The 25690-nt window shown below is 45.9% G+C and overlaps 1 protein-coding gene across 1 annotated transcript; it reads right to left on the reverse strand.

The window, feature by feature from the left end:
• On the reverse strand, positions 1-24608 carry CPA2 (carboxypeptidase A2). Its single transcript, XM_087935367.1, has 11 exons — positions 24371-24608; positions 21359-21440; positions 16951-17085; positions 15853-15951; positions 13908-14009; positions 10466-10567; positions 9004-9114; positions 5379-5469; positions 3756-3955; positions 2128-2212; positions 1-839 (listed from the first exon to the last, which is right to left on the reverse strand). The coding sequence occupies exons 1-11, from the start codon at positions 24433-24435 to the stop codon at positions 652-654; spliced, it is 1260 nt and encodes a 419-aa protein (XP_087791493.1). The 5' UTR covers positions 24436-24608; the 3' UTR covers positions 1-651.
• Positions 24609-25690: the final 1082 nt, after the last annotated feature.

Raw genomic sequence — 25690 nt, forward strand, 5'->3', positions numbered from 1 at the left:
GACAGTTGGAAGCAGGATTTATTGATAAAGTGCTGAAAAACATCTCAAGAAGGTTTTATCTATAATATTAGTCTACTTGTCTCAGAAGCCACATAGGAATTATAAGAGCAAAAAGGAAAATTTAGGTCTGGACAATATTTGCCTTCATTCCTTAATGTTAAATATGCCAGAACAGCTTTGCTCGATGACCTTGAGACGAGCTGGGACTACAACTCCCAGAATTCCCCATTGCTGTCTGGGAATGCTGGGCAATGTAGTCCCAATCCATCCAAAGAAGAAGCTTGCTGCTAAATTTGCCACCCGGTCGGTTAGAGGATTGTGGGAGTTGTAATCCCAACACATCAGAGGCTACACCAATGAGACTGTACTGTGTTGAATAAGCTTAGGCGTATCTGAGGCGTATTAGAACTGAGCTGCAAAAAACTTAATCAACCACTAGGGGGCAGAAACTAAGAGATTTCTGCACCTCTGCTGCCCCCAGTGGCCATTATCTGAGTTGACCTATCAATGGTTATTTAAAATTTGATTATTATGATTATTATTTTTCTCTTTTGGGGGCATCTCAAAGGATCTGTCGATCCTGTAATCAGATTCCTGCTAGCGTAAGAATAGGAAGCCGAAATTCCTGTCTTCTCCCGGATCTTCTAGTCCTCAGTAGGGATTATCCCGGACGTGCTCCATGATCTTTTTCAGGCCCAACCACGTCTCCTGAGCGGTGGGGATGATCTGATTGGCGGGCAAGAGGAAACCGTGGCGCCCCGTGTCCCTCAGCTCAAAGGCGAAGGAGTACTTGATCCCATAATCGTAGCTCCAGTCGATGCTTCCGCCGCTGGCTTGGTCTAGAAGGAAGATGCAGGAGAAGAACGTGGGTCTAAGCCAGGGCGCCCCAAATTTGGCAACTGTAAGTCTTGTGGACTTCAACTCCCAGAATTCCCCAGCCAACATGGCCGGCTGAGGAAAGTCACTGAGGTTCTACACCCCGCATTTCCATTCACACTATCTCTTTAACAGACTGGTTGAATTATTGCTTGTTCTGGATTCAGGGGATCCGTTGTATTATATGCAAATGTGCTATGGTCATCCAGAAGATGACGGATCCTCCCAAATGATCCAGGTTAACACTAACTCAGGTTAGTATGTGGTAGGAATGCATCTGCGAAGTCATGACTTGTACTGGTTAGGTTGGTTGTCTGAATAGGGCTTCATATGAAGCAGGCAGAGAAAAAAAGGGTTCAGTTTAAACAAAACTCATATCCTATCTTACTTATCTATCCATCTATCCATCATCTCTCTATCCATCATCTATCATCTATCTATCCATCTATCTATCTATCTATCTATCTATCTATCTATTTATCTATCTATCTCTGTCTATCTAATCTATCTATCTATCTATTTATCTATCTCTGCCTATCTAATCTATCTATCTATCATCTATCAATCAATCTATCTATCTATCTATCTATCTATCTATCTATCTATCTATCTATCTATCTATCTATCTATCTATCTATCTATCTATCTATCTATCTATCTATCTATCTATCTATCTATCTATCTATCCATCTCTGTCTGTCTATCTATCTATCTATCTATCTATCTATCTATCTATCTATCTATCAATCTCTGCCTATCTTATCTATCTATCTATCTATCTATCTATCTATCTATCTATCTATCTATCTATCTATCTCTATCTAATCTATCTATCTATCCATCTCTGTCTATCTATCTATCTATGTCTCTCCATCCATCCATCCATCCATCCATCCATCCATCCATCCATCTAATCATTTGTCTGTCATCTTTCACACACACCACACACACACACACCACACACACACAGCCCTTACTGCAAAAGGGCAAGGCCAGAATATCTTCCAAAGGTACTACACTGCCCCTAATCCTCTAAAAATGCAATGGGCTGTGACTTCAATTCCTGGAAAAGGGCTTAAGCCTTGGCAACTTGAACAGGGGTGGCATTAATGGGCAATTCTGGGAGTTGGACTCCACACCTCTTCAAGCTGCCATGGGTGAGAAACGCTCCCCTAGACCCCAAACCCTAGAACCCCCAAACCCCTCCCCCCCCAGAAGAGTCCCAGGCTGAAACACATCCCCAAAACTTACAAATGACCGAGCAGATGGGCCCAACTCTATACCGGGTGCCGTACAGCGACGTCAGGGCGTTCGCGGCTGATTTTCCCACCCTCTCCTAGGAATAAAAATCAGAAATTAACCCCTTGCAAGCAGAGATACCCACCCAGCGGGATCAAAACAGGCAAGATGGCGGCTAGGATGATGCAAGCGAAGCACCGCCAGTCGTGGGAATGCAGCCGGCCTGTGAACGCAGCCACTCAGCCAACCGCGAGTGAAACCCTACGAGGGTCACCTGTCCTGACCCAGGCTTCCCAAAACCACGGAGCCAACACCTCATCCTTTTATTTAGGCTAATATGAATTCCTCTCATTCACGTCCAGCAAAGTCACGGCAAACAGTCTTTCAAGAGTGATTTACAATGACAGACCTTTATCGGGCTTCGAGAGTTGCCAGGCCGATAGCTTCCAGACGCCACACTGTAGCAGCAATGACTTGGCAAGAAGTTATGAACAGATCTTCACACTAATTAAACGCACTAATGGTCTCCTGCAAACCCCATTCCCTTTTCGCTCCTCTTTAGTCCCTCGGGGAGGGGCCACTGTCCACCTGTGCCTTTACTCCCGAGTCAACCCTTGTTCCTTAGCTGTTCCCTTCGTCTGGCAGCTCTGTGCATGCGCACACTGTGAACAGGCTCCAGCTGTTCTTCTGCCCCACTGATCTCCGAAGGCAGCTGATAACTGTCGGATGGCCCTGGTCCCCCATCTCTGCCTCTGATGCAGAGCCCTCCTCAGAGCCTTCTCCAGAGCCTTCGTCTGGCAGCTCTGTGCATGCGCACACTGTGAACAGGCTCCAGCTGTTCTTCTGCCCCACTGATCTCCGAAGGCAGCTGATAACTGTCGGATGGCCCTGGTCCCCCATCTCTGCCTCTGATGCAGAACCCTCCTCAGAGCCTTCTCCAGAGCCTTCGTCATGCGCACACTGTGAACAGGCTCCAGCTGTTCTTCTGCCCCACTGATCTCCGAAGGCAGCTGATAACTGTCGGATGGCCCTGGTCCCCCATCTCTGCCTCTGATGCAGAACCCTCCTCAGAGCCTTCTCCAGAGCCTTCGTCTGGCAGCTCTGTGCATGCGCACACTGGGAACAGGCTCCAGCTGTTCTTCTGCCTCACTGATCTCCGAAGGCAGCTGATAACTGTCGGACGGCCCTGGTCCCCCATCTCTGCCTCTGATGCAGAACCCTCCTCAGAGCCTTCTCCAGAGCCTTCGTCTGGCAGCTCTGTGCATGCGCACACTGTGAACAGGCTCCAGCTGTTCTTCTGCCCCACTGATCTCCGAAGGCAGCTGATAACTGTCGGACGGCCCTGGTCCCCCATCTCTGCCTCTGATGCAGACCCCTCCTCCGAGCCTTCCCCAGACCCTTCGTCTGGCAGCTCTGTGCATGCGCACACTGTGAACAGGCTCCAGCTGTTCTTCTGCCCCACTGATCTCCGAAGGCAGCTGATAACTGTCGGACGGCCCTGGTCCCCCATCTCTGCCTCTGATGCAGAACCCTCCTCAGAGCTTTCCCCAGACTCCAGGACTGGCCCAGGTTCCTCCCCCAACCTCCTACATACTCCGAGTCTGCCACAACATCACCGTCCCATGAACCCGGAGCTTTACCAGTTCTTCCGCGTCTTTAGGCTTGACGCACTTATAGCCATAAGGGTACATCAGGAACTGAGAGTAGCTATGGATGCTGATGAAGGCCTTGACATTCCCGTGCCTCTTGATAAAATCCACCACAGACCGGACTTCGATTTCTGAGTTGGCACTGGGTCCGCGGTAGGACTCGGAACAGGGGTCGTTGCTGGCCCCGGGTCCTGCCAGGGTGGGAATGTAAATGAATCCGTTCAAAAGACAAAAAAGAAGGTTGTTTCTATTAGCAACACTCCCGTTTTCAACTGGATACTAAGCGGTGATGGGCTTCTACCGGTTCCGCCTGGTTTGGCCAAACCAGTAGCTCCGAGGATCATCTGTGAGCGAACTGATTTGCTCCGACCATCAGCTGTTGGGCCTACCTGTCTGCTCCGGCTCTGTTCTGACCTTTATTTCCTGGTTTTCAAGCTCTGCTGCTTTGTGTGGCAGTCAGCTGTTTAACCCAGGGTTCGCCAACCTTTGGTGGACCTCAGGGACCACCAAACACATCGTTTTAAATCCCACGGACCAGAGACCCTGGGAAAATCCTCCCAAAAAAGTCAGCAGGAAATATCCCCACCCCGTTTTTCTACCGATCGATCGTTCTTTATTTGGGATCGCGGGATACCGTCTCCAGTTCCGTTCTCAGGGGGAGAGAGAGAGAGAGAGAGACTTTTGGCTTCATGCAAGGAAAGCAGCAGAAGCCGCAGAAGTCTTTCTTTCTCTCCCCCCAAACTCTGCCAGAAATGAGTCTTTGCAGCCTCTTGGAGCAGGAGGCCTTGCAGGGTCCCAAAGACTCATTTCTGGCGGAGTTTGGGGGAGAGAAAGAAAGACTTTGGCTGCTTTCCTTGCGTGCAGCCAAAAGCAGAAGAAGGAAGAAGCGGAAAGAAGCAGCCCGGTGGCCGCCAGGCACATGGGGTGCGTGGGGCAAGTCCCCCCTTCCTCCCTTTCTCCCCTCCCTCACTACCTCGTGTTGTGTGCAACGCAATTGACGCAAGCCTTGTTTTCCCACGGGCCATGTGGGCGGCGCAGCCTTGGATTAATCGCTTTGGGAGCAGGGGGACATTTCTCTGCGTACCACCAACATTTTCTCGCAGACCACTCGTGGTCCCCGGGCCCACTGGTTGGCGAGCCCTGGTTTAACACACAGGGAGATTGCAGGATTGCAGAAGAAGCAAACCCTCTTATACCAACAATTGAACCCCAAATTTCCATTGCTAAACCAAGCAGTTGTTAAGTGAATTTTGTCCCGTTTTATGAATGTCCTTGTCGCGATTCTCCCCGCTGTTCTGAAACCAGTAACACGGTTGTTAAGTGAATCTGGCTTCCCCGTTGCTTTTCTGAAGGTTGCCAAAGGGGCCCCATGCACCCGGGATGCTGCAACCATCCTAAGTACATGCCAGTTTCCAAGCATCCGAATTGTGATCGTGTGATTGTGGAAACGCTGTCACGCTCGTAAGTGTGAAAACCATCACAAGTCCCCCGTTTTTCAGTGCGGTTGTAACTTCAAGCGGTTGCTAAAGGAACTGTTGCAAGTCGAGGACTCCCTAACACCAGCACAAGTCGATGCAAGAACTCAGCAGCGGACAAAAGCAATGCCTCACTTACCTCCAAAGCCGGCATTCCAGTTTCGGTTGGGATCGACCCCGACACACTGGCTGCCAGGTATTCTGGACCGGGTTTTTCGCCACATACGATTCTGGACACGGAAGAGAAAGTGGTGCCGTTAGTTTACTTTATTTAGTTTAGTTTACTTTATTGTCATTGCATCTCGGACATGAAATTAAATACTATCTTCAGTGCACACCGTGACCGTGAAAATAAACACAAACACACCTCCTTCACACTCCACATATTGAATGCAAAACCCCTGATATCCCACCAACACTGCACCATACAGTAGAATTCAACAGAGCTCCTGCCCTGGGATAGAATCTGTTTTTCAGCTTATTTGTCCTTCTTTTTATTTTTATTTTATTTTAATTTACTTGATTGTCATTACACCTTGTACAATGAAATTAAATACCATCTTCAATGTACATTATGACTGTGAAAATAAACAGAAGCACCTATCCTTCACTTGTCTGTACATTGAATTGATAACCCCTGATAGCGCAATAACATTGCACTATACAGTAGAATTCAATAAAGTTACTGCCCTGGGATAGAAGCTGTTTTTCAGCCCCCTTTTTTTAAAAAAAAAAGTTTTATTGATTTTAACAACAAACAAAAACACATAAAACATAAAACATACAAACATCATCCTCCTTCATAGATTTACAAACAGTGTATCAGTTGGTTTACCACTTTTTTGTGTGCATCCGTTTCCTAGACGCCACTATAGTTATATTACATAATAACTCATATTATCAATCAACAATTATATAACCTAGTATCATTACTGAACAATCATTTGACTATAATTTTGTTAATTCATACTTTAACGAGATAACTATAATTTACTTAATTTATTTTACAACAAATCATAAAATCATACCAAATCTATCTTAATAAAAGTTTTATAAAAACTTTAGTATCAAAGAAAAAAGAAAAAGAAAGTATATATTCATTATATCCTAAGTTTCTAAATATTCTATTATTATGTTTTATTATCTAACCATTGATAAAAAAAGATCCCAAACTTCATAAAATCGTTTATCTTCTTGTTCTCTAATTTCAAATGTCAATCTACTCATTTCAGCACAATCCAATATTTTCTTGTTTTTCAGCCCCTTTGTCCTTGTTTTTATTATTCTCCTGTACCGTCTGCCAGATGGTAATAATTCAAAATAAATAGGGTTCCCGGGATGAGATGGATCTTTGAGAATGTTTTGAACTTTCTTAAAGCTCTTCCAAAGAGGGGAGAGGGCAACCCATGATCCTCTGGGCAATGACATTCACCCCCTGGAGCGCTGTCCTATCTGCCACTTGTACAATTGGCAAACCCTACACACAGGTGCAGTGAGTTAAGATACTCTCTATGGTGCAGCGGTAGAAGGTCACCAGCAGTTTTCCATGCGGTTGTTGTTTCCTGAGAAGTCCCAGGTAGTCTAATCTCTGCTGGGCCCTTTTGACCAGGGCTGCAAAGTGAGCCCCCCCACCCCCCAGGTCAGGTCCTCTTTTAGGGTAACACCCAGAAATTTAAAACTGGCCACTTGCTCTACTCGGTCTCCACTGATAAGCAAGGGCTGGATTAGAAGCGACCACAAGCCAACAATATATGGCCATTGCATCGAGAGGCTCCGGATCAGACGTGCCGCAATGGTTCTGGCTTTGTGGAGGTTGGTACCACATGACAAGTACGCCTGGACGGAGCTCCATTTGTACGAGGGGTGTGCACGGCCGGCGAATGCATTCTCACATGTGCAAACAACTGTGAATGTGTGCACGCTCCATTTCAATGACCGGCAAGCAGGCGTGCATTTGAATGGAGTGTGCACGCTGTCGGCGTTCCAGAAAACCTCCACTCCAACAAATAACTCGGGGACCGATATCTTCCCAAAAGTTCTGTTTTAATTGGATAGTAAATTGGTACATCCTGAATCTGAAAGTTCTTGGCTTCGTTGCAATAAGTAAACACCACAAATCCAACCCCTGCACCCCATCATCGCATCACATGCCCCAATCCCCATCCGTCCCAACTGGAGACTTTCCCCTCACCCAGGTGCAGAAATAACATGACCTTGACTTAGAAAAAGAATGTTATTATGTCTAACCACATACACTCCAAGAAATTCCCCCCTCTCCCATTTTCCCAGGCTCAAGAAGGTGGCAGTGAGGAAGCGGCGGGTTCTAATATGGCTTCCGAAGCTGACACACATGTTCACCCACTGTTTGCACAAGTGAGGATGTTCGTGCATTAACACACTTGACGGCCGTTTCTATGGCCCGGTTACCAACCCCTCCCGGCCCATTTGTGGGCTGCAGCCCACAGATTGGGGTCTCTTGTTCTAGATTCATTCCCACAGCTGGCTGAGGAATTCTGGGAGTTGAAGTCCACCTGTTCTGACCCAGCTCCCCAAACACGACAAACCCTCTGAAGTTAAAGTTTCCTTTTTTAGGAATGCCGGCAACTCCGGCAAAAGGTTTCTCTCTCATGGCAGGCTAACAAGTCCATCCAACAGGGCGATGAATAGTTGTCTGCCACATCTATTCATCTCCTCCCCCTGCCTTTTATCCCCAGAGTTTAGGTGGAGCTTCGCTAGTGTCTCTTCTGTCCCAAGGACCAGCCCATAGATTTCCACTGCTCTCCTCTCCTCTGCCTTCTGCGCATCTGAGCCTCAGGCACTGGACCCAGCTGTTCCTCCTCTTCCTCATCAGCCACCGCCAGACCTGGGAGCTGTTGACTTGCCATCTGAGGGTTGACAGACAGCTAAGGCTCCGCCTCTTCTCTCTCTCTTCCTCCTCCCCCCTCTCTCTCCCTCCCTCCCTCTCTCTCTCTCTCTCTTTCTCTCTCTCCCTCCTTCTCTCTCTCTTTTCTCCCTCTCCCTCCCTCCTTCTCTCTCTCTTCTCTCTCTCTCCCTCCTTCTCTCTTTCTCTCTCTCTCCCCCTCCCTCTTTCTCTCTCTTTCTCTCTCTCCCCCTCCTTACCTCTCTCTCACTCTCTCTCTCCCTCCCTCCTTCTCTCTCTCCCTCCCTCCCTCCTTCTCTCTCCTTCTCCCTGTCCCTCCTCCTCTCTCTCCTTCCCTCCTTCTCCCTCTCCCTCCCTCCCTCCTTCTCTCTCCTTCTCTCCCTGTCCCTCCCTCCTTCTCTCTCCTTCTCCCTGTCTCCCTCTCTCTCTCTCCTTCCCTCCTTCTCCCTCTCCTTCCCTCCCTCCTCTCTCTCCCTCCCTCCCTTTCTCTTTTCTCTCTCCCTCCTCTTCTCTCTCTCTCCCCTCTTCTCTCTCTCTCTCCCTCCTTCTCTCTCTCTCTCCCTCCCTCTCCCTCCCTCCCCCTCTCTCTCCCCCTCCCTCCTTCTCTCTCTTTCTCTCTCCCCCTCCCTCCTTCTCTCTCTCTCTCTCTCCCTCCTTCTCTCTCTCTCTCTCCTTCCCTCTCCCTCCCTCCCTCCCTCTCTCTTCCCTCTTCCCCTGGGAGCTCTCAGGGTGCTGGCCCTGACTCCTCTGCCTCCTCCTCCTCCTCCTTTGCCTGCTGGGGGGGCCAGCAACCCTCCCTCTTAAAGGCTGCCAAGATTGACCAATATTGATCGAGGCGGAAAGACAAGAGGCCTCCTGCCGCAATTCGATACTCGATACTCACCTTGGTGTGAGAGTAGACGTATCCATCAGGGTTTGCCACCACCAGCAGGAAAATATCCATTTTGTTGAGGAGGGAGGTCACAGAAGGATCTTTCCCAAAGTCAGAAGCGATCTGGGGGGGGCGGAAAAAAAAAAGAGAGATTGGAGTTGCATTGTCCCGGCGGTTACGTGATCCCTTTTCGTGAGCTTCTGGGGAAACCCGATCAACTTAAAACCACCGTCTTATGAACACCACAGCTGCGGGGATTCACTTAACAACTGGGGAAAGAAAGGTCATAAAACAGGGCAAAACTCACTTAAATGCTTCTCTTTAGCAACGGAAATGTTGGGTTCGACTAACGGTATAAGTTGAGGACTACTTGATGGTGTTACCAAGTTTGGGTAATGAATGAATGTATGCAAGAAAACAAGGAAAGTCAGAGGGCACCACGGACCCCACAATTGTTCTCCTCCTCCTCCTCCTCCTCCTCCTCCCACAAACCCCACTTGCTTCTAGCACTGATGATGTTCCCTAGTTGGGTCACGAAACGTCTGCAAGAAGATAGCCAAATTCAGAGAGCACCAAGGACCCCACAGTCCCTTCCTTCCTTTTTTTTCCTCCTCCTCCTCCTCCTCCTTTCCACAAGCCCCACTCTCATGTAGCACTGATGATGCTCCCTAGTTGGGTCATGAAACGTCTGCAAGGAAACCACGCAGCTCAGAGGGCACCAAGGACTTTCACAGTCCTCCTCCTCCTCCTCCTCCTCCTCCTCCTCCTCCTGTTCTCCACAAATCCCACTCCCTTCTAGCACCGATGATGTTTCCTAGTTGGGTCACGAAACGTCTGCAAGGAAACCACCAAGCTCAGAGGCACCAAGGACTTTCACAGTCCTCTTCCTCCTCCTCCTCCTCCTCCTCCTCCTCCTCCTCCTCCTCCTCTTCTCCACAAATCCCACTCCCTTCTAGCACTGATGACGCTCCCTAGTTGGGTCACGAAACGTCTGCAAGAAAACCACCAAGCTCAGAGGCACCAAGGACTTTCACAGTCCTCTTCCTCCTCCTCCTCCTCCTCCTCCTCTTCCTCCTGTTCTCCACAAATCCCACTCCCTTCTAGCACTGATGATGTTCCCTAGTTGGGTCACGAAACGTCTGCAAGGAAACCACCAAGCTCAGAGGCACCAAGGACTTTCACAGTCCTCTTCCTCCTCCTCCTCCTCCTCCTCCTCCTCCTGCTCCTCCTCCTCCTCCTCCTCCTCTTCTCCACAAATCCCACTCCCTTCTAGCACTGATGACGCTCCCTAGTTGGGTCACAAAACGTCTGCAAGGAAACCACCCAGCTCAGAGAGCCCCAAATGAACCTTCACGAAGTTGACCTCATCCGACACCTTTCACAGTTCCCTTGCCCTAAGGGGGTGGGGCCAGCCCCTAAAGTGGGCAGGGCCAGATAGAAACCCTCCCACCACAGCCATTGCATAGCAGCTGACCTTTTTAGCTGTCCAGAGAGCCGTGGCCTGGGTCACCCATTCTCGGGCGTGAATCCCAGCATCGATCCAGATGGCAGGGCGTCGGTTTCCCCCAGTGCTGAACTGTTGGACGGAATGTAGACTTTAACAAATAATCCTATTATTATTATTATTATTTTGCTATAAGACACCCCAAAACAGCAATGCAGAATGAGAGCCGGTGAAAGACACTATCAAATAAAATTACCATAAAATCTAAAACTAATTCTAAATCTAAAATGGATTAGAAGTGTCCCATGATCGGGACAGGTAGCCGCATTTATTATAGATCAGCGGTATAGACAATAAGTTTCATTATATATTTATTATATAATTATTTATTCATTATATACTTCATTATATATATATATATAAAAGCAAAATACCCCTCACGCATCATCACAAACTCTCCAGGACCGTAAAGCCTACAAACTTGAAATTTGGCACTTATGTTCCTCTTGGCTTTCTAGGGGCTCACTAAGAAAGGATTTTTCGAAATGACCATCAGAGCATTTAGAGTATTTCCTATATTATTATTATTATTAACACGCTCCGATGCTAAGGAGTTCGACTTCCCCTCCCCACCTGAAAAGAAATCTCTTCCAAATGCAAAACACCAGCAGAGGAGAGGAGTTTCAGTTTCAGAGCACCAACCAGCTTTTAGTACAGAACAGTTGAACTAAGCCACGCCCAGGCTCCTTGCTGTCTCCTTCTTGCTCACACAGCAAATACTGTTTCAGTTTCCAAACAGCCCTCAACTCTCTCACACACTGACAGGATGCTAGCCAGATGAATACCGATGGATGCTGGTAGGCAGAGGCAGAATTTTTCTTTTCCCCCTTATTTTCCTCCCCAAAAACTAAGCCAGACCCTGACCACATAGTTTTGTAGCGAAGCACGGGTATCAAGCTAGCTAAAATATAAAAATGACTAGGGAAAAATGGCAACAAAACAAAATTTGGTCTCTTAATTGGTCTCTTTAAGAGGGGTGGACTTCAACTCCTAGATTCCCATAGCTAGGGAATTTTGGGAGTTGAAGTCCACCCCACTGAAACACAGCCAAGGTTGAAAAACGTTGGTACTGAAAATAGTTCAGCCAAAAATCAGTTGCATTTAAGCCTGTGAGAGATGGTAATTTGCCAAATAAAGCCTTTGGAATCTGTGCAATGCAATAAATTAACCACATGTCATTGTGCCTTTTTTAAAAGTTGATTTTCTATTAAACACATTTCTTAGTGCTTAATAAACATCGTGTTGTCTGGGTATTTAATGTGCTTAACAATACAAATTTACATTCTTAATCTTCACCCCTTTTTTCCAACTGCTGGTAGAATAGATTCCATGTTTGATAATATTCAGTGCCAACTTATCCATTTCTGCACACTATAGTAGCTTCCTGACTATCTCTTCACCTCACAGTTACATCTTCATTTTTCCCCAGTATTGGCCGAAGATAATCCTTGCGGCTGTTAAACACATGTAATGTTGTGCATACTTTTCTTATCAGTTTTTTTTTCCTGACGTTATACCTAATAAAAACAGTTCAGGTTTAAAATCTACACGTTTCCCTAGCATCTCTTCTTGCCCAATATTTTTTTTGTTTGTTGTTTGCTTTTGTGCAACTCCACCACATAACACATCACAGATAATCAGAGTTGGAAGGGACCTTATAGGTCATCTAGTCCACCACCCCCCCGCCCAAGTGGGAGACCCTACACCATTCCTGACAAATGGTAGTCCAATCTCTTCTTGAAGATCTCAAGTGACGGTGCTCCCACAACTTCTGAGGGCAACTTCTGTTCCATGGGTTGATTGTTCTCACTCTCAGAAAGTTTCTCCTTATTTCCAGGTTGAATCTCTCCCTGGTCAGTTTCCATCCATTATTCCTTCTCTGGCCTTCAGGTATTTTGGAGAATAGCTCGACCCCTTTCTCCTCTCTGGGGCAGTCCCTCAACTATTGGAAGATGCTCTCCTGTCTCCCCTGGTCCTTCTCTTCACTAGACTAGCCAGGCCCGGTTCCTGCAACCGTTCATCGTATGTTTTAGCCTCCAGTCCCCTCATCATCCTGGTTGCTCTTCTCTGCACTCTTTCTAGAGTCTCAACCTCTTTTTTATAATGTGGTGAACAAAACTGGACGCAGTACTCTAGGTGTGGCCTTACTAAGGCTTTACAGAGTGGTATTAGTACCTCCCTTGATCTCGATTGTATCCCTCTGTTAATACAATTTAGGATTGCATTGGCCTTTTTGGCTGCTGCTGCACATGGCTGGCTCCTATTTCGCTGGTTGTCCACTAAGACTCCAAGATCCCCCTCACAGTTCCTGCTATTGAGCCTGGTTTCACCCAATCTGTATGTGGACTTTTGGGTTTTCCTTGCCTAAGTGTAGGACTTTACTTTTCTCTACGTTGAATTTCATTTTGTTAGGCACATATGATAATAAGTGCTTGTTGTGTTTTAATGAGCATCTCAATTGCAGTTATTCTGTATTAATTTGCAATTGTAGCTATCCTCCGCCGCTTCCTGATGGATCACAGGTTGTACCTGTAACCAACTTTGTCAGTGTTGTTTATATAGCCTCTTACAGCAGCCATTTCCACCTTAATATACACACCCTCTCTTTGTGTACATTTGAATAGAGATGTGTTCATTCTTAAGATGTTGACTGTGCATACCAAATTTTTATGCACCTATTTCAAAGACGATCGTGGTGACTTAATTCCCAGAATTGGGTTGTTCCAAATGCATCTGTCAAAATGCAGCATTTCTTAAATCGATCCCAGTTTAAGTCACGTATTAATTTTTTAAAAATTCATCTTTTAAACGATATACCAAGAGCATAGAAACCAGCAGAGGGGTCGTAAATAGATACAGGTAGTCCTCGCCTTACAGCACTTCATTTAGTGTCCCGTTTAAAGTTACAAAGGCAGTGAGGCAAAAATGACTGATGACTGTATATTCACACTTACGACCATTGCATCTGACTCGTGTTTATGACTCTGGAAGTCTTAAAGTTGCCAAGTTTGGAGACCTCTGATAAACAGTATGTATTTTAATTGTCAAACAAACCACAATTCATTCTGCCAATATACTGGAAGATAATAATAATAATAATAATAATAATAATAATAATAATAATAATAATAATAATAATAATAATAATAATAATAATAATAATGTTTTGGAACACAATACGCCGGATTTGGAAATTCTGAATTTATTAGACTTGAATATCTTGATCCTACAAAAAACCACCCTACTTGGAACAGCTTCTATCCTCCGATCCTACCCGAACAGTTCCTAGGTCCTTGGTTAGGACTCGAGCTGTTGAGCTACCAACCAGCCCCAAAGGCTGTGAATCTCACTAAAGATTAAATAATAATAATAATTTCAAGGTTTTAATACACAGATGCAAATACTGCATTACCTTGAGAACAAACAGAGGTCGTTTTTCATAGGTCCATCCAATCTGGAGTTTGCTCACGATCCGAGGATGGTCCTTCACAATATCATCCATTGCTTGATAAATCTAAGGAGGATATAAAAGAGGAGACAGGTGGAATTCAGAAAAGGACAGAAAAGGACACACCTGGTGGCTTAAAAACCATCTTGTAAAAAGGGTAAATTCACCTCTTTGATGTATAAATTGACTTTTTAGTCCAAACCAGCCAGCAGGGTTTCATATAAATGGACTTCAACTCCCAGCGTTCCCTAGTTCACTTTTTAAGATGGGTGCGCTCCAATTCCCAGAATTCTCCAGTCAGCACTTTAATATAAATGGACTTCAACTCCCAGAATTCCCCAGCCAGCAGGCACTAGTATAAATCAAGTCCCAAATTCCCACCAGTTTTAAGATATCTGGACTTCAAGGTCCCTTTAAGATGGGAGGACTTCAACTCCCAGAATTCCATGGGAGGACTTCAACTCCCAGAATTCCATGGCCAGGCAGGGAATGCTGGGACTTGAAGTCCACCCATCTTATAGGTGCCAAAGTTGAGAGAGACTGGTCTAGACCTACCACCTTGGAAATCACCTGACCAATCAGGGGCCTCTATCAGAGGGAAGGTTCCCCAGAATTCGAGGCGATGGCTGCAAGCACGTGACGGAATGCAACACGGGTTCGAAAATAAGACGGTGATTTGCCCGTAGAGTCGTGGTAGAACGCCATCTTGATTTTTTGGGCTACCTCTGGGCAGGAATATTCACCCCATCACATCCCTTCATGATGGACACGTGTGAGTCATCCCTCCTGTCCCAAAAACGAGGCCATCTCCTCCACCCAAACTGCGAAGGAACATGTTTGTTTATTTATGCATGTATGCATTTCTCAAATTATTAATGGAGTCAGCCATCTCACCGGATGTGACTCTTGCTGTTGGAAGGCCTTCTTGCCTAGTGGTAAGCAGTTTGGAAGCGGAAGTACATTCCAACTCTTATCTTTAAAAGATTGTAGCTAAACTACCAGAGCTTTTGCCCACAAATATATTTAATTGGAGAACGTGATTGATGACACCCAGCCCGTGAAGGTGCTCAGTTGGAGAATCTGATTTGTGACATATTAAATTCCCTTTCGGTCACTAAATGAGGACCTTGAGTGCCAGTGCTGAATATCCTGCAATGCTCACCACCAAACGGGGTGTATAAAGCAAGATTTTAGATCTTCTTAGATTCTCATATACTGGTGATCCCTGACTTGCAACTGTTCGTTCAATGACCATTTGAAGTTACAATGGTACTGGGGGGTGAAATGACTTAGTCCTCACACTTATAACCATCCCGGCATTCCCCACGGTTACATGATCAAAATTTGGATGCTTGGCATGTATTTACAATGGTGGAAACTTCCCACGATTGTCTTTTGCGACATTCCCAGCTGGCTCCTGACGAGCAAAGCCAACAAAGTTCACTTAACAACAGCATGATTCACTTAACAACCATCCCCCTGTAGGAAGTCAGCACCCACCCACCTTCCTAGAGAATGAAATATTTTGGGGAATATCAAATCCATTCAGAAAGGCTGGGTCAGACGGAAACTCCTGATAAGCAGTACCAACTAGGCAGACCAACATTGTCAAGGTTAGCTCAGAAAAACACCTAGAATTTGCATTTCTCCTTTTGCCTCTAGAGCCAACCATGACCCCTACGTGACCCCATAGGAATAAAGAAGAAAAAACCCACCCTACTCCAACTCCATTTTGTCAGCTGTCCCAGAACTGCACACTCTGTGTGTGTGTGTGTGTGTGTTGGTTCTGTTCGGTGACATAAATTCTGGCTTCTGTGGGGGTCATAAGTCGAGGACTCCCTGTATAAAACGGTTTCTCTGAGTGAGAGATTCAGGCCAATGGGAGCCAAAGCATTCTCAAGCAACTTACCGTGTCCAAGTTATGGTAAGCTCCGTAGTTGAAATTACGGTCGCCGTATTCCCGTTGACGGTTACTCTGCATCTCGCGAGATTCTTCGTCCAGCAGGGCCTACAAGAAAAATGTGGGAGATAGTCAAGATTTGTTCACCTGTTGTTTGTCACCCATTACGGGTGAAGTTGCGCAGGCCGCACAGTCTCACCTGGTGTGATGGTGGAAGAATTGTGGGAAGAATGCTGCCTGCATTACAGTTATTCAGTCTTTCTCAATTTCTAACAACTTGAAGATGGGTGGACTTCAACTCCCAGAATTCTCCAGCCAGCCATGGGGAATTCTGGGAGTTGAAGTCCACCCATCTTAAAGCTGGCTGGGGAATTCTGGGAATTGGAAATTGGCTTCAACAATAGCTGGGGAATTCTGGGAGTTGAAGTCCCTCTATCTTAAAGCTGACTGGGGAATTCTGGGAATTGAAGTCCACCTATCTCAAAGCCTGCTGGCTGGGGAATTCTGGGAATTAAAGTCCCTCTATCATAAAGCTGGCTGGGGAATTCTGGGAGTTGAAGTCCACCCATCTTAAAGCTGGCTGGGGAATTCTGGGAATTGGAAATTAAACAATAGCTGGGGAATTCTGGGAGTTGAAGTCCCTCTATCTTAAAGCTGACTGGGGAATTCTGGGAATTGAAGTCCACTTATCTCAAAGCTGGCTGGGGAATTCTGGGAGTTGAAGTCCACCTATCCTAAATTAGCTGTCTGGGGAATTCTGGGAGTTGAAGTCCTTCTATCTTAAAGCTGACTGGGGAATTCTGGGAGTTGAAGTCCACCCATCTCAAAGCCTGCTGGCTGGGGAATTCTGGAAATTAAAGTCCACCTATCTTCAAGTTGCTAAAACCGAGAAACCTTCATCCAGAGGAGCACAAATAAACCTCTTACAACTCAACCCATCAGTCCACTATCACCCTACTCCCCCCCAATGCCTAGACCGAGCATGATTGTTACTGTGGTTCTTAGGAAGAAGAGCGATGGGACGTGTGGTCCCAATACAACGCACGGAAAATATTCCCATACAACGATCCCATTTATTGAATTTTTTTGCCCCCATTTCCATCGTACCTGCACATCTTCAATCAGGATGGAGTAATCGATCTGTTCGGACTCTAGAAGGACTTTGACAGCTTGGAGGGAAGTGAAGGGCACCTTGACATCGACCGGTTTTTTGGGGTACGAAGGAGACCTCCAGAAATCCAGCTGAGGAGAAGAAGAGAAGAAAAAGCCAGTAAAGGAGGCAGCTGGAGCATCTCAAAATATGTCTTTGAAAAACAGAGAGATGAATCTCGATGTAAAGGAAAGGGCTACAGCAATGACGGCAAATCGCTTGGTTGTGGTGTGCTGAAAGCGCGTGCGCCAGCCTCCACAATGCAATGTGCCCCGCCGCACTGCACATACGCACACAGCACCCCCGCCCCCTTACCTACACTGCACGTGCAGGTGCCTCCCAGCTGATTTTCAGCCCGTTTGAGGCCATTTTTGCCCTCCCAGAGGCTTTAGGGAAAGCCTCTGAAGCCTCGGGAGGCCAAAAAATGGGCCTTCCGGAAATCCCGGAAGTGCCCATTTTCAGCCTCTGAAGCCTGGGGGAGGCTGTTTTCTCCCTCTTGGAGGCTGGAGGGAAGCCTCTGCAGCCTCGGGAGGCCGAAAAATGGGCCCATTTCAGCACTTCCGATATTTCCAGAAGGCCCGTTTTTCGGCCTCCCAAGGCTGCAAAGTCTTCCTTCGAGCCTCCGGGAGGGTGAAAACGGCCTCAAACGGGCCGAAAATCAGCTGTGAGGCGCATGCCTGCGCAGTGCAGGTAAGTTTGGCTGGGGCTCGCGTGCCCGCACAAATGGCTTTGCGTGCCATAGGTTCGCCATCCCTGGGCTATAGGCTAGTGGTGAAATGCTACCGGTTCGGTCCGGCAGCAGAACCTGTAGTAAAAGGAAAGCCTCCGACGATCCACACAGCATTGGGCCTCCCACTCACCCCTGCGCTTTTCTCTTCTTCTGAACCAGTAGGGAAACGGGTAGAATCCCGCCACTGCTATAGGCAGTCCTCGACTTACGGCGGTTTCTTTTAGTGACCGTTTGGAGTTACAATGGCATTGAAACAAGTGGCTTACAACTGTTTTTCACACTTTTTTAAAAAAAATATAATTTATTAGTTTTTACAATTAAAACCAACCAAAAATACATACACAAATGAACGAAAGAAAGGAAAAGAAGAAAGAAAGAAAAGAAAGAAAAATAGAAAAAAAAGGAGAAAAGTTAAAAGCATTCTTATTTTTACAGTTTGCAAGATCTTTTTTCATAACCTTTGATTTATGTCATATACACACACTTAAGAACCATCGCAACTTCTCGATGGTCACGGGGTCAGAATTTGGATGCTTGGCAACCAATTTCGTATTTATGATGATTGTAGCGTCATCCGATCCCCTTTTGGGACCTTCCGACAAGCAAAGTCAACGGGGAAGCCAGATTTGCTTAACAGCCATGTTAAAAATCTTAACCACTCTAGATGCCACACAGGATTTTAAACCTGTTTTTGGGGTTGGGCAGGAAAATGAACGAGGATGGTCCTCGACTTATGACCACAAATTGAGCCCCAAATTTCCCTTGTTCAGTGAGACAGTTGTTAAAGCGGGTTTTGCTCCATTTTTTATCCCCTTTCTTGCTTCCGTTGTTAAGTGAATCACTGCAGTTGTTTAAGAACGTCACCTGGTTGTTAAGTGAAATCTGGTTTCCCCATTGTCATTTCTTGTCAGGTTGCCAAAGGGGACACCACAACTGACATAAGTACATGCCAGTTGCCAAGCCTCTGACTTTCGATCACCTGACCACGGGGAGGCTACAACCATCGCAGGGGTGAAAAACGGTTGCAAGTCACCTCTACAGTGGAATGGACACTTCAAACGGTCACTAAACCAATGGATGTAAATCAAGGACTGACTGAAACACTAGGCAAGGATGGATCTATATCTATATCTATATCTATTTCTATATATCATCTATATCTATATCTATATATCATCTATATCTATATATCTATATCTATATATCTATATCTATATATCATCTATATCTATATATCTGTATATCTATATATCTATATCTATATATCTGTATCTGTATCTATACATACATTCATTCATTCATACATACATACATACATACATACATATATACATATATAAAAGCAAAATACCCCTCATGTATCATCAGAAAATCTCCAGGACCATAAAGCCTACAAACTTGAAATTTGGCAGGTAGGTTCCTCTTGGCTTCTATCAGAGCATTTAGAGTAGTTCCTGTATTATTATTATTATTATTATTATTATTATTATTATTATTATTATTATTATTATTAACATGCTCTGATGCTAAGGAGTTCGACTCCCCCTCCCCACCTGAAAAAAGGAAATCTCTTCCAAATGCAAAACACAAGCAGAGGAGTTTCCGTTTCACAACACCAAGCAGCTTTAGTACAGAACAGTTGAGCTAAGCCACACCCAGGCTCCTTGCCCGTCTCCTCCTTGCTCACACAGCAAATACAGTTTCATTTTCCAAATGGCCCTCAACTTTCTCACACACTGACAGGACGCTAGGCAGATGAATACCGATGGATGCTGGTAGGCCGAGGCAGAATTTTTTTAATCCTTATTTTCCTCCCCCAAAACTAAGCCCCACCACATAGTTTCGTAGCAAAGCGTGGGGATCGAGCTAGTTGGAAATGTTAGGAATAACAAGGCTCCCTAACGTAGTTTGGGTAAAATAATATATATAAACTATGATAGTAAGTTTAAGTGTGTGTCACTTTAAACTGCAAAGCATGTAATTTTGGGTGCGGTTGTGAAACCGCCATAAGAGGGAGCAAGAGAACCTGCTGGATTGCTGACGATTGATGGTTTGCTGGATTGATGGTTTGCTAACTGCGTGTTCCCTACTGCTGAGTTGCTGAACGTCGAAGGAAGAAAGGAGGTTTGACTTCTTCATATCTCTACTGCGAGGAGATATATTACTGGACTGATATTTGTAAGTTTACTGACCTCTTTTTCAACACTGGACTTTGCAACCGTATAATCCCCGGACGGACTGAATTAGTGAATGATATATGGACTGTTTGACTATACTAAAACTCTTACTGGAATAAACTATTTAACTAGCACAGTGTATCTGTTTTACTGAGTGTAAGCTACAAAAACGTTTATCTCACATACTTTGCCTGACTGCCGTGCACATTCTTCTAGGGTGTATCCCTAATACTAAGTCCCTACTTTTCCATCCTGTTGTAGCTTCAAATAATTATTATCAAATAATAATAATAAATGTATTGTAAGTTGGGGACTACCTGTACTCAAAGGGACGGCATATGAATGGAAGGAATAACAATTTATGTAATTTATGGTGCGGTTGTGAAACCGCCATAAGAGGGAGCAAGAGAACCTGCTGAATTGCTGACGATTGCTGGTTTGCTGGATTGATGGTTTGCTAACTGTGTGTTCCCTGCTGCTGAAGGAAGAAAGGAGGTTTGACTTCTTCATATCTCTACTGCGAGGAGATATATTACTGGACTGATATTTGTAAGTTTACTGACCTCATTTTCGACACTGGACTTTGCAACTGAATAACCCCCTGACGGACTGAATTAGTGAATGATATATGGATGGTTTGACTATGCTAAAAACTCTTACTGGAATAAACTATTTAACTAGCACAGTGTATCTGTTTTTACTGAGTGTAAGCTACAAAAACGTTTATCTCACATATTTTTGCCTGCCTGACTGACCACCGTGCAGATTCTGCTAGCGTGTATCCCTAACAGGAAATATTGATCTCTCCTGTCTCCTGATCTGTGACTGCAACCGGTTGGCCCGCTTATTTCAGGATGCAGAAGGCTTCATCAACCAGCACTTAAGAGACGTACACCTCCCCACCTGCAACCTGTTGGGCAACCTGGCAGGAAGTTAAACCAGCCGTTCTACACGCCATCCTATCCTGCACCCAATCCTGGGATGTCTCAACTCCTAGGTGTAGGAGAGGAGAGTATATAGGTCAGAATGGTTAATTTAATCAGAATACAGGCACTTCTCTACTTGCAACCATTCATTTAGCGACTGTTTGACGTTTACCACGGTCCTGAAAAAAGAGGCTTGTGACCTGTTTTCACGCTTACGACCGTTGCACCATCCTCTCATCGTCAAAATTCGCTTGGCCACTGACTCCTATTTATGACGGTTGCATTGTTCCGGGGTCGTGCGACCTGCTTTTACGACTGCCTGATAAAGGCCAGATTCACTTAACAACCATGTGGCTCACTTAACAACTGCAGGGATTCCCTTAAACCCCGTGGCAAATAAGGTCGCAAAACAGGGCAAAACCTACTTAACGACCGTCTCGCTCAGCAACCGAAATATTGAACTCAATGGTGGTCGCAAGTCGAGGATTGACCTGCATTGGGATTGTTACCCTGTGCAAATAAATTCACACACCTGGAGATGTTTCAGGCCTCCCAATTTTGTCAGCAACTTAATCTGTTCCCCGTTGCGCGGTTTCAGGTGGAGAACCTGGTCACTGAAAGAGCCAAAATTCAAAATAATAAGATTAATGTTTCGTCCAGTTTGACCCACTGCTAAGCATTCTGTGTTCATTGGCCCAGGAGGTTGGGTGTCACCTTTTATTTATTTATTTTTAAAAAAGTTTTCATTATACAATTTTCTTTATAATATATCATATTTTCAATTTTATATCAACAGTCCATCTCTTTCTGTCTCTTCCCTTCTCTTTCCCTCTTTCCTTCTCCTCTCCCTTCTCTCCTTCCCTCTCTTCTCTTTTCCTCTCCTCCTCTCCCCTCTCCTCTCCACTTCCCTCTCTTTCCCTCTTTCCTTCTCCTCTCCCTTCTCTCCTTCCCCTCTCCTCCCTTTTCCTCTCCTCCCTCTCCCTACCTCTCTCTCTCTCCGCTTCCCTCTTTCCCTCTTTCCCTCTCCTCTCCCCTCTCTCCTTCCCTCTCCTCCTCTCCTCCCTTTTCCTCTCCTTCTCTCCTTTCCTCTCTCCTCTTCTCCGCTTCCCTCTCTTTCCCTCTTTCCTTCTCCTCTCCCTTCTCTCCTTTCCTCTCCTCCCTTTTCATCTCCTCCTTCCCCTCTTCCCTCTTTTCTCCACTTCCCTCTCTTTCCCTCTTTCCTTCCCCTCTCCCTCTCTTCTTCCCTCTCCTCCCTTTTCCTCTCCTCCACTCCACTTCCTCTCTCCCTTCATCTCCCCTTCTCTTTCTTCCCATCTTTGAGAAGGTAAAATCCAACCGGTCATGGGTGTTTTGGGGAGAGTTACACCGGGAGGAAAACAGGGGGGGGGCTTTTGAAAATGTATTACACAATTGGAAGGGACCTTGGAGGTTGTCTAGTCCAACCCCCTGCCCAAGCAGGAGAATACCATTTCAGACCAATGGGCTGTCCAGTTTCTTTTTCAAAGCCTCCAGTGATGGACCCCCCATAATTTCTAGTGGCAATCTGTTCCACAGGCTAACTGTTCTCAGTGTTGGAAAATTCCTCTGTATTTCTAGGCTGCCTTCTCTCCTTGATTCGTTTCTCTCTGTTGCTTCTTCTGCCTTCAGAAAAATAAAATAAAATTGATTTCTTCCTAAAATCGGAGAACATCATGACTCCAGTTGATGGAGAGCCCTGAGTGGTGCAAAGCCTTCAGTGAAGGATTGCACGTCGCATTAAACCTAGATTGACTTTAACCGTGTTTCATCTACGGAGATTCTCAGATTCTCCTCCAGACCATGGTTGTCCCAAAGATGCTTTCCCAAAATGCGACTGGACTTTATTTCTTTTTCCCCTTGAAAATGTTTCCCTTCGCATCCCAAGAAGCTTCTCAGAACTGAACAGGACAAGAAGCAACGGATGGAAACTCACCAAGGAGAGAAGCAACCGAGAACTCAGGAGGAATTTCCTAGCAGGGAGGACATTTAACCCGGGGAACTGCTTGCTACTAGAAATTGTGGGTATTCCAAGCCTGGAGCTGTTTAAGAAGAGACTGGACAGCCATTTCTCTGGAAGGGTAGAGGGTCTCCTGTATGAGCAGGGGGTTGGACTAGAAGACCTCTAAGGTCCTTTCCAACTCTGTTATTCTGCTATTCTTTTTCTTTCTTTCCTTCTTTCTTTCCTTCCTTTTTTCTTTCTTTCCTTCTTTCTTTCCTTTTTCTTTCTTTCCTTCCTTCCTTCCTTCTTTTTCTTCCTTTCTTTCCTTCCTTCCTTCTTTTTCTTCCTTTCTTTCCTTCCTTCCTTCCTTCTTTTTCTTCCTTCCTTTCCTTCCTTCCTTCTTTTCTTTCTTTCTTTCCTTCCTTCCTTCCTTCCTTTTTCTTCCTTTCCTTCCTTCCTTCCTTCCTTCTTTCTTCCTTTCCTTCCTTCCTTCTTTCCTTCCTTCCTTCCTTCCTTCCTTCCTTTCTTCCTTTCCTTCCTTCCTTCCTTCTTTTTCTTCCTTTCTTTCCTTCCTTCCTTCTTTTCCTTCCTTCCTTCCTTCCTCCTTTCCTTCCTTCTTTTCTATCTTTCCTTCCTTCCTTTTTCTTTCTTTTCCTTCCTTCCTTGTTTTTCTTTCTTTCCTTCTTTTTCTTTCTTTCTTTCCTTCCTTTTTCTTTCTTTCTTCCTTCCTTCCTTCCTTCCTTCCTTCCTTCCTTCCTTCCTTCCTTCCTTTCCCCCCTTCCTTCCTTCCTTCCTTCCTTCCTTCCTTCCTTCCTTCCTTCCTTCCTTCCTTCCTTCCTTCCTTCCTTCCTTCCTTCCTTCCTTCCTTCCTTCCTTCCTTCCTTCCTTCCTTCCTTCCTTCCTTCCTTCCCCATCCCTGATGGTTTTTAAGCAGAGACTGGACATCCATTTGTCTGAAATGCTATAGGATTTCCTGCCCGAGAGAAGGGCTGGACTAGAAGACCTCTAAGACCTCCCTTCCGACTCTGTTATGAAGAACTGAGGCAGCTTCTTGGATGAGCAACAAAATGTTTTTTTGGGGGGGGGCAGGGAGAGAACCCCTTCAAGAAAATCCAGAGATTTTTTCTTTTGGAAAAAAAAACACCCTTTAGGGTTAAACTTAATCAGCCCAGTTCCCCTGCAGGCTGTTCGCATCATTTAGAAACAAGCCAACCATATTACGGTTTAGCCTCCTGTGGGAATTTGAAATCCTAGCATTGCAAGGAGTCCTGGAGGGTCATCTAGTCCAACCCCCCTTGCTTCCTGCAGAAATCCCCAGCAAAGCATTCCCCCCCCGCCCCCCAAAAAGGATTGTCCAGCTTCAAGAAATCCAGGGAAGAGAAACCACCCAACTTCACTAAGCCAGGACTCCAAATTTGCAACTTGGAGACCGGCGGACTTTTAACTCCCAGAATTCCCCAGCCAGCTCTGCTGGCTGGGGAATTCTGGGAGTTAAAAGTCCGCCGGTCTCCAAGTTGCAAATTTGGGGACTCCCCCTCCCACAGACCATGGTTTGATTCTTGCCACGATGCAAGCTAGCCAACTCACCCTTCAAACGTTTCCCGGCTGCAGGCGACGCCGAGCAAAACTGCAAACCACAGGATGAGCTCCATGGTGGAACGTTCCAGAAAGAGGCCACGGGGAAGGTTCCAGGTGAGTTGTATTTATGGTCCTGGATCCCACCCACCCACACCCACCCCCTTCCCCACTTCTCGACTCCTAAAAGAGCACCATCTGCTTGGATTCCCAAGAGGGAGCCGGCCAGAAGCCACGCGGTCCTGTCAGGCTAGAGGAATTGTTGGATTAGTAACTTAGGTGTAGCTACACACCCCCGTTGTCAAATTGCCCAAGGCTAGTTTGGCAAGGGTGGATGTGTGACTCAGACATTTATTCCTTTCCTCCTCCTTTGGGGGTTAAAAAAAAGCAACATACACACCCATTTTTAAGGGAGGTTTGGGTTGTAACCTTACTTCCTTTTTTACACTCTGGACGTTTTTTTTCTTCCCTTCAATTCCAGAGAATAACAGAACTTGGGAGGGTTCTTGGAGGTCCTCTAGTCCAACCCCACCCCCGTGCTTAAACGGGTAGTCCTTGAGGTACAACAATTTGTTTAGTGATGGTTCAAAGTTAGAACGGCTTGGGAGAAAGTCACTAGTGAGCGTTTTTTTCACACTTACTACCTTTGCGTGTCATCAGATTTCAGGCGCTTGGCCATTGACTCGTATTTATGACAGTTTGCAGCGTCCCCGGGAGTCACATAGTCTCCTTTGGTGACCTTCTGACCGGCATGGTCCACGGGGAAGCCAGATTCACTTAACGACCGGGTTACTAATGTATCCATGGCAGCAACTCACTTAGCAACTGAAGCAAGAAGGGTCATAAAATGGGGGTAATAAAACTCACTTAACAAATGTCTTAGATAGCAACAGAACTTTTGGGCACCCCAGGGGTCGTAAGTCAAAGACCACCAGGACCATTTCAGACAAATGGATGTCCAGTCTCTTCTTAAATATCTCCAGAGACGGAGAACAAGGAAAGAAGGAAGGAAGGAAGGAAGGAAGGAAGGAAGGAAGGAAGGAAGGAAGGAAGGAAGGAAGGGGAGGGAGGGAGGGAAGAAGGAAGGAAGGAAGGAAGAAGGAAAGGAGGAAAGAAAGAAAGGAAGGAAGGAAAGAAGGAAAGGAAAGGGAGGAAGGGGAAGGGACGAAGGGAAGAAGGAAGGGAAGGAAGGGAAGAAGGAAAGGAAAGGAAGAAGGAAGGGGAAGGAAAGAAGGAAAGGAAGGAAAGAAGGAAAGGAAAGGAAGGAAGAGGAAAGGAGGGAAGGAAGAAGGGAAGGAAGGGAGGGAAGGAAAGGAAGGAAGGAAAGGAAAG

The sequence above is a fragment of the Pseudonaja textilis genome, chromosome 5 (assembly GCF_049901715.1).
Source record: "Pseudonaja textilis isolate UNSWEBS1 chromosome 5, rPseTex1.2, whole genome shotgun sequence".
Lineage (NCBI taxonomy): Eukaryota > Metazoa > Chordata > Lepidosauria > Squamata > Elapidae > Pseudonaja > Pseudonaja textilis.

Coding starts and splice junctions, on each gene's coding strand:
- CPA2 (XM_087935367.1), bottom strand. CDS start 24,435: ATGGAGCTCATCCTGTGGTTTGCAGTTTTGCTCGGCGTCGCCTGCAGC. Junction 14,010..15,852: donor CTTACCATAACTTGGACACG/GTAAGTTGCTTG, acceptor TATCCTCCTTAG/ATTTATCAAGCAATGGATGA. Junction 9,115..10,465: donor CTCTCTGGACAGCTAAAAAG/GTCAGCTGCTAT, acceptor CGCCCCCCCCAG/ATCGCTTCTGACTTTGGGAA.